The sequence below is a fragment of the Nicotiana tabacum genome, chromosome 18 (genome assembly GCF_000715075.1).
Source record: "Nicotiana tabacum cultivar K326 chromosome 18, ASM71507v2, whole genome shotgun sequence".
Lineage (NCBI taxonomy): Eukaryota > Viridiplantae > Streptophyta > Magnoliopsida > Solanales > Solanaceae > Nicotiana > Nicotiana tabacum.
Genome location: NC_134097.1, coordinates 91,170,067 through 91,179,377, shown reverse-complemented (window position 1 = coordinate 91,179,377; position 9,311 = coordinate 91,170,067). Strand labels below are relative to the sequence as shown.

Here is a 9,311-nt window from a genome sequence, read left to right as displayed (position 1 = left end):
GCTTCTCCTCATAAAAATGGGTATATCCAATAAAAAATTATTTATTTTAAAAAAAAGTTAAGAAGAGAACTTTCTTTCTTTGAGGGTTGTCTCTTATTTTCTATCGCGCGTCACAACCAAAGTCAATGTGCTACTTGTATCCAAATTCCAAAACATGAAATAACACGTTTCAAAATCCCATTGCACGGGTGACGGGACAGATGAAGGAACCAACGGTGAAATATATACACCCACGATCAGAATTATGGGGCATTTCCGTTATTCTAATTGAGCTAAATGGCAGTTTGCTACCATTACAATTTACAAACATCTCTCTCACTCCTTTATTTATTGCCTCTGATTTCCGATTTTTAATTTTAACCTCTTAAATAAATATTTCGCGTTAGTCTCAGGCTTCTCTCTCTCTCTCTCTCTCTCTCTCGTGTTCTCTCACTAGATCCCTCTTTCCAAAGCTTTCTTCAGGTAAATCTTACTCTGTCATCTACCTTTAATTTTATGCATATCTCATAAAGTTTTGTTTTCCTCCTTATTTTTCTTCGTAAAATTCTCTACTGATATAACATTTTTTGTGAGTAATTTCGGCTGCATCTACCATTTCCATCTGCTTTTCCTTTGATTTTGCGGTTATCTATCTCAGATTTATGCTTTTTAAGCTTCCGATTTGAATTCCTGTATTTTTTTTCTGTGAATTTCTGTTGTCTGAAGGTTGATACATGGGACCTGCTCTGGTCTCTGGGAAATTGTATTATCTAATGGTTTGATTCGTGAAATATTGATCTAGATCTTAGGCTTTGGTGGACAGAGTTACCGGTACCTGTATCAATAGCCGGTGGAATAGTCATTGCGATTTTATTTTGTTCTTTTTACGTCTAGTTCTGTCAATTTTGCTTTGGCTCATTCAGATCCGTTTCTAGAGTAGCTGCATCTTTTCGTACTGTTGCATTACTTGATATTTTTTGCATAATTCAATGGCTCTATGTACGTAGGGATCCTTAAGAAGAAAGAGAAATGGGGCTGACATTCACCAAGCTTTTCAGCCGGCTATTTGCCAAGAAGGAAATGCGCATTCTCATGGTTGGTCTTGACGCTGCTGGTAAGACCACCATATTGTACAAGCTCAAGTTGGGCGAGATCGTCACAACCATTCCTACTATTGGTATGTGCTTTACTAGCATGTAGCAAGAATATTCGGCAATAACATTTCTACAGTTTTCCAGTTGTACTTATTGTGAGTTTGTGACAAATTTTGCTGCAATTATGACATAAAAGACTGACCAATCATTCTGATACGGAAATGGAAAATGTGCACAGAAAAAGTTGCTCTCTCCATTCCCATTTTATTCAGCCTTGTTTGATTCGACACGGAATTAAAGAAATAAAGAAAGATTTTTGAATTTTAACAATAAAAAATAAGGATTTTGAATTTTCTGGTCTAAGATAAGCCATAGACATTTGTGTGGCTATAAATATCTTATTTAAGGTAAGATGGATTTTTTAAAGTTAAATTGTTTCCAAAATATAGAAAGGTGTCATTCCGAAATTTACTGTTTGCTGCAAAAATTTAGCTGGTTATAACTAGTCATCCTTCATATGTCTCTCTTTGTCTCAGATGTTCTTTTTGTTGATCTATTGCAAGCATTGTCTGATCAAGGGCATGCAATGTTTAATCAAATACTTATTTTGAACTTCTAAATATGTGGTCGCGGTGACTGATTGTGTATTGATCTCTTGATGATTGTACAATATGAAAAAGTAAAAGTTCCCAAAACTGAAGCATAGATTATCCTTATCGTGGAACTAATCATGTATCATGCAATTTTTTCTTTTTGGGTTACTCGTGAATATTCTTTTAGATTCTGGTGCAAATGATGCAAATCTTCCCCAATCGTTTGCCTCCCTTTTTTTGGATTAGTAGTAATGGGACCAATATCTGTTCGTCGGCTGCAATTGTTTTTGGTTGTTCAGTAGTGTATGCTGTTTATAAACTTTCCTCTGAGGTGTACTCAAAAGGGGTATTAATTTTGATTTATGATTCTTTTTCTCTTCTTTGATTTGCAAAAGCTTTTTGAAGTGGTACTGAAGATTCTGTGTCTTGTATTGTACTGTCTTTTCACCTAATAAGCTTAATTTAAACTCTATAATAAGATGCTTGTGGCATAGCTGCTCAGACGAGTCATCAACAATAATTGATAATTCACAGGTTTCAATGTGGAGACCGTTGAGTACAAGAACATCAGCTTCACCGTTTGGGATGTCGGGGGTCAGGATAAGGTATCGCTTTTGTTTTAGTCCAAAATTAGTCTTGCCTCTTCTTCCCCCTTTCTACTTTTCTTTCTTTTTTACTGTTAGCTCTTTTTTTGTTGCATGGAATGAATGTTTTAATCCAATTTTCTGAAGGATCCAGCTTACTTATTTATTTGCTTTGGCAGATCCGACCATTGTGGAGGCACTATTTCCAGAACACTCAGGGTCTCATTTTTGTGGTTGATAGCAATGACAGAGACCGTGTCGTGGAGGCAAGAGATGAATTGCACAGGATGTTGAACGAGGTAATAATTCCCGCCCTTTGTAATTCTGTTGTTATTCTTGCTAGTTGTCTTCGTGTGACCTATAGGTCACGGGTTCGAACCTGGAAGCAGCCATTAACCCTTGCATTAGGGTAGACTGTCTAATTCTTGCTAGTGTCAAATTTGTCTTCTAAAACTTTTGAGCTATATGGCATAAAGTTATGTGCACAAGTCGGCAAACTTTACTTAAATCTTCAGTTACTAATGTAATATTTATATTGAAAATGATATATGATATAGTCTCTCTAGTCAATTAAGTTTGACTGGAATCAGTTTGATGTATGCAACACATCATTTTTTTAAAGCTATTACCTATCTGATATTTTGTCATGTATGTAAGCTTCCGTACATGTAGGTGGCTGTTTATTTGTGTTCATTCTGAACCACTTAGTTCTTTAGAGGCTGTTGCCAACTACCCTTGAAACCACTCCACAACTGCTGCTCAAGGATTTTACAAGTCTTCTTCTTTTAGAAGGGAAGTGATTACTGCTTATGACACTCCCTGTCAAACATTCCCTTGAACACTAAAACTTTTTAGTTGGTTATGAAATCTTTTTAGCATTTGAAATTTAGTTTTTTTAGAAAAAAAGGATCTTCAAAAGGATCCTGGTAAAATCTAGATTCAGAAATTTCAGTTTCGATGTGAGCTTCATTCTAGGTAAAGATGATTGAGTGTGCTCTAAATTTTGGTCATTGAGTAAAATGTAAATCATGAACTTTGATTATTAAGGTGGAAAATTATGCTCAAGCCTAAAAAGGTAGAATTTAGTGGATCTCGCGTGATTAAACCAGACATGAATGACGTATCTGTCACATGAGTAGAATTTTATTTGGTCAAGGTCGATTCAAATCAATGTTTACATCCTTGTATGATAAATTATACTTCAATTTGGAGAATGTAAAATCTTAGACTTCCACTTATTCATGTAAGCTTGATGCACAGTGCATGACATAGTAGAATTTGGTGTAATGGATTTAGCTTTATTTGGCTAGGCACAAATCCACCACTGGAGGACAATATGTGATTCCTAGTACCTGTGCTTGTAGGAGTAAGTAGGTAACCGTTGGAATAGTCGAAGTGCATGCAAGCAGCTGGAGGTGTCCACCTTTTGCTTGGAATACTTTTATTTTGATGGAGAAGTGAGTATTCATATAGCAGATAGGCATATCTTTTGATAAAGAGACTAAAGCATAGTTGTTGGTTGGAGATTTATATGTTCCTAGAAAAGGTAGAAGAACTTTCACGCTAAAAGAGCTGAGGTATGAGTGGAAAAATATCTACGACTGGATCATAAAAGCATAGACAACTATTGATTTTTGGAATAAAACTGGCTTTATATGGAGTGACATTGAAATGACTGATCATATTGCCGACCCCAGCTATATATGGATTAAGTTTATAGTTGTGTTGTTCCCTTGTGGCCATCGGTCAAAGTAAATTAGTTTTGTCCTTAGTCCTATTTTAGCTGAAAATTGCATCATAATGCTTATCTTGTGTAACGGTAAAATTTTAATTTTTGATTAAGGCAAAACTTAGTCCGGATGAGTGAATAATATACGCGGAAAATATAATGAATCTAACATTGGTCGACTTGGCTATTCTATTTTTTGGGGGTGGGGGTGGGGGTCGGGGGTGAGGCGCAACATGTGTCATCTCTGATGAGATTATGTGTTTGCACAATATTTATATTGAAGTTTAAAGCAAAGTATTTGAAGCTGGAGTTGAAAAGAAGTTTGTGGAGGTCATTAAGTTGTGTTACTTAAGTTTAGTATTGTAAATACTAAAATAATAGTTATGATCAAATGGGGGCCCTAAACTTGGATGGAAAATCCAGTTTTGGTCCATTTTCGAAGTTCCTAGTTACAACCTTGAAGTGGGTGATAATTGACCTTGCTGAATTTTATTTGGTTGTTGGTCCATCTTAAAAAAATTTATGTGGTAGTTCCATATTCCGTGTTTACTTGCCAGACTTGGTCGCATATTGGCGATAAGTATAGATTTGGTTTTACTTAGAGAGAGTTATCAGTTAGATATAATTTTATTTGGTCCTTCTTTATCATTAAAGGAAGGCAAAAAAAACTATCTTTTTTGAAATATTTTACATCAATTCTATATTTTTCATGAAAGGAAGATGCAATAGAAATGAACTCCTGATTTTCACAAAGGAAATTAGTCAGATTCAGTCGAGTTAAAAGAAAATTAGATAACTTGTGGGAGTATTGGCTTACACCTAATACAGTTTAACTCTCTGAGTTTCAAATAGAGCCACATATGTTGTCTTCACTTTTTTTTCTATATTGCGCGGACTCTCCAAAATGATGCCGCACCCGTGTCGGATCTTCTAAAAATACACTATTTTGGAGGATCCGACACGTATCCGGCACCATTTTCAGAGAGTCCGAGCAACATAGGTTTTTTTTCACATTGTCTATGTTGTTCGACTCTTCTGCCCTAATCTTACCTAGTAAATAGTTATTATTGGTGCAATCTATCTCGTAATTGAGACAGAAGTCTAGCAACCTATATGAGACATTTGGAAACTCCAGAATAACAATTAATTAGTTAGTGATATATCTAGAGAATTTGGGGATAAATGGGTGTGAAAAAGAATATTTTTCTTTCTACCTTGTCTTTAAACAAACAGGCAGAACAGAAGCTTTCCAATAAGTTACAGAATTTATGCATCAGTCCGTTGTTTGCTTAAAAAGAATACAGGCAAAATAGGCGAGGGAGTAGGTTAGGGAGGAATAGTGGCTACTGGTCCATGAAGTTCTCTTGCTGCTTACATCCTTTTTTCCCCCCCTTATTGTCCTACTTTCTGTTGTTTATTAGACCAGTAACTGCAAAATGAATTTGGGAGTCCTTTGAATTGAGTTTAACCTTTGTTCACCGACACGTGGGCTTACTTTTGTTTTTATATGTCCCAGGATGAGCTTCGGGATGCTGTGCTGCTTGTTTTTGCTAACAAACAAGATCTTCCTAATGCAATGAATGCTGCTGAAATAACTGATAAGCTCGGACTCCACTCCCTCAGGCAGCGTCACTGGTAAGCGCTCTGCCAGAACTTGTGACAACATGCCTTTCTTTTAAAACATGCTAAGCATTCTCTTTGCTATTTTTAGGTACATCCAGAGCACTTGTGCAACTTCTGGAGAGGGACTTTATGAGGGGCTTGATTGGCTTTCTAACAATATTGCTAACAAGGTACTTGATAAGTTCCAAATTGATCAAAGTTGGTGATGCAAATGTGCTGTATAGGATTGCATTTCCTTTTATGTTTTTCCCCCTTTCCCTAACATCCTCCATTTACAGGCCTAAACCAACGTAGAGTTGTTGCGGGTTGATCCTGGATGCAGGCGGGTTTTTATCTAGTTCTTTTTCCTCATTCTCAGAATCTGTGTGGTTATGAATATCCCTTGAAAGTGATTTGCTTCTTCTTGGTAGGACCTCTTGATATGTTTTTGTAATACAGTGGTTGGATATATGAAATTGCTGTTTGTTTGGTTTCAAGTATAATGCTATAATTTGTAACAGAGAATAGATGTTTCATTGGTAAATGGTAATGGAATACTTCCCTGTTTGTTCCTTCCCATCCGTCTGTGGCATTCGTTGACTAACTTGTATGCTAATGTGCTGCTTTTAAGGGAAATTGAGAAGAAGAAAAAGAAATGTGTTGCTAGATATGTAGCACTAGCATGGGCCAGCTTCTTCTTCTTTTTTTTTTTTTTTTTTTTTTTAATGGGAGATCGAGTGGTCGCGAGGAATCTGGAATCGTAATGGATTTTCTATTAGCTTTAGTTTCTAATTTCTAATACCAATTCACGTGATTGGTCAACCAGGATGCTGAGACAAGTCCATTCTTAAGTATGAGTGATGAAATTAGTAAATTTCACTGCAGATGGGCATTGTTATGTTAAATAAATTCCATGTTCCGTGCACCCCTGTTGGAAAGTTAGGCGTTTTTGTAGAGCTGCAGTTAGGCCACAAACCCGAGCTCGAGATAAACCCTTGGAGTACAACTTCAGAATGTACCGTGGAAGAGGAGAATAATGGGAACAGAAGGTAAAAAGAGAATTTGTGTTATCATACTGAGCCATGTTAATTTGCTCTAGTCAGATATAAATGGAGGTAAGATTGATTTATCACGGTTAAGTGATAAAACTAGGGTAAATGACATGTTCGAAAAATCTAGAGAAATAAGGGAGTATTGATTTTATGGAAGTAAGTGGGCAATTTACAAATGAAGACCAGAGACAGGTTGCAGTAACACAGGGAAACGGAAATAAGGTAAGAAGACAGGCTCAGAAAGGAGGGAACCAGAGAAGAAGGGGATTAGGGATTTCAGAATTCACACTACTCAAGTCTGCCTCTCTTTCTTATATGGTGCTCTATATTACACAGATCACAGTACCCGAAATTCATACATAATTTTGTAGATTTGTCTTCCATCTTAGCCTCTTTGTTAATATCATTATACGAGAATGTTAGTTATCAAATTTAATTAAGCACCTTTATTAAAGCGTGAAAGTTAAGCTTAATATGTTAGTTAATTCATATCCATTCTGTTACATTAGTCAAAGCAATGTGGTACATGGGTCACTGGCTCCTAGCAAGGTTTCAGATTTTAAAACAGTTTATGTCCAAGCTAATTCGAGCGATTATACAAAATTACCTCAAATGAGCTCTTACTCACTTGTGAAGCTCGGATAGTAAAATGATTCATGAAGTTACTCATATAGGAACACTCAAGAGAGCAACGCCATGTGGAACAAACTAATATTCAACTTAAACTAGCAGTAGCCAACAATAGATTAATAACAACTGAATGTTTACAATGAAGATTACAGGAAGTTAAAGATAGGATTGCAAGAAAGACATAAGATAGAAATAGCCAGAAGGGGATGAGGAGACTCGGAAGAAACTGGGATGAGAAATCAGAAACTACTACAACATCTTGCTTGCCCACTACTCTGAAATTGCTCGCACATATAACAGATTCAGATAACCTCTATTTTGCTTGACGCGTGCCTTCCTTCCCTTTAACTTAACACAATCTTGTAAAAGCTTGTTGGGCTGTTTTGTACGTTGGCTTCTTCTAACAGACCCAGGCCAAATAGCACGGGCTACTTTGGGGGCCAAATACCTCCGATCTCTACCGTAGGTGCCAAAGAAGAATGAGAAGAAGCCCGAAAAAGAGCAAAAAAGAACATAACCTAGCCAGTTTTCGGACTGGTCATTCAAAAATTGCCAGTGTTTGCAAAGTTATTGATAAATAGCCATTATTTGCTGCAATACGGAAAGTTTCAGCATAATATACTGGAGATCGGTGCACCTGTGTATGAACTTCCAGCATATTATGCTGGAACTCCAACACGCGGAAAGTTCCAGCATAATATACTGGAGATTGAAACACCTTTGTATGAACTTCCAGCATATTATGTTAGATTGGTATATTATACTGGAACTCCAGTATATTATGCTGGAGTATTTTCCGGATTTTGAACAGTGTTTTTGTTCAGATTTATCTTTACATGAAAAGTGGCTAAATTTCGATTACTTTTAAAACTGTGGCTATTTTTAAATGACCACTTATAAATCTGGCTATTTTTGAATTTCTCCTCCAACTTCACTCTCATTTTGCGGGGCTTCAACCTCTTCCACAGTAACTTGATCCAATGGATTCATCACACCATGGGCCACTACTACGCGTCTACCAGCCTCCTCTGCCAACTATGATCACCTGATTAAGTGGTGTCACGTAACACCACTTTATCGAACCTCTCATCTTTAACATTCTTTTTTGCAAATTTTTGAGTCTATTTCTTTTGTTAAAATAATAGAGGCCGTGCGAAATTGAACCCTTGACCTCTTCAAGCATAAAATTAAACAAAATGGGGATATAAGGCCATCTATGTTAGCTAAATTAAATAAAAGCTAATATAATGTTCATTTAAGTGATTTGCTTATTTGTTTTCATGTGACATTGCTATCAGCCATCACTTTACAATCATTATCGTTGAACACCACCATCATCAATTGTCACATATCTTTTAGAGCGTGGTTCATCAATGAAATATCTTATAAAATGCCATATCAATTAATATCTTCTTAATATTTTATGAATATAATATTTATTATTAATTCACTTGAATTTCTGTATTTTTTAAATGAAGGTAAGTTATAATTATTCAAATGCTGAGAAAACAAAAGTTTTAAATTATTTATACGATGGTCGGATCTAAACATAAAATCTAAATAATCATATGTATAGTTAAATTTAAATATCTTAATCTTAATAAACTTCTCAAATCTTTTTCATTTTTATTGTTTTTCTCGTGCTATTCATTCCCTAGACCCACTCTCCTGTCCCAAGTTTTTTGAAAATTAATGGGGGGATACACACATTTTTCTTCTTCGCATAATTAAGTATCTAATTTTTACGAGTCCGGAACCAAAATGTGGTTCTTTTGGACTCAAAGAACCGAAATGCGTATATAAAAAAATGGTGACCATTTTATGTATAACGCCCTTTTAAAGGGCGCTATACCTTAACGGCCGTTTGATCGCTAGTATCCGCTCACTTTATCTTTGCACGAAAACTCTTCGTGTTTCCGGGCAAAGAGGAGCAGCTGTGAGCATGTGATTTTTGCCCTATATGAATTACTCCCATAATTTCAAAACAAAATAATTTCTTTCCATTATTTGCAATTTTTGCGGATTTTGTGGCATTTTATGTTAAGTGT

At 35.9% G+C, this 9,311-nt stretch overlaps 1 protein-coding gene across 1 annotated transcript; it reads left to right on the top strand.

The window, feature by feature from the left end:
- The first annotated feature begins 321 nt into the window (after nt 1-321).
- LOC107830179 (ADP-ribosylation factor 2) lies at nt 322-6,158 on the top strand. The gene is made up of 7 exons (XM_016657657.2): nt 322-462; nt 987-1,156; nt 2,201-2,271; nt 2,430-2,549; nt 5,496-5,614; nt 5,691-5,772; nt 5,881-6,158. The coding sequence occupies exons 2-7, from the start codon at nt 1,009-1,011 to the stop codon at nt 5,884-5,886; spliced, it is 546 nt and encodes a 181-aa protein (XP_016513143.1). The 5' UTR covers nt 322-462; nt 987-1,008; the 3' UTR covers nt 5,887-6,158.
- The last annotated feature ends 3,153 nt before the right edge of the window (nt 6,159-9,311 follow it).

What these genes read in the sequence shown, in the direction of transcription:
- LOC107830179 (XM_016657657.2), top strand. Translation starts at nt 1,009, where the DNA reads ATGGGGCTGACATTCACCAAGCTTTTCAGCCGGCTATTTGCCAAGAAG. An exon ending in TGCACAGGATGTTGAACGAG is followed by an intron (nt 2,550 to 5,495) that starts GTAATAATTCCC and finishes TATATGTCCCAG; the next exon opens with GATGAGCTTCGGGATGCTGT. An exon ending in TCCCTCAGGCAGCGTCACTG is followed by an intron (nt 5,615 to 5,690) that starts GTAAGCGCTCTG and finishes TGCTATTTTTAG; the next exon opens with GTACATCCAGAGCACTTGTG.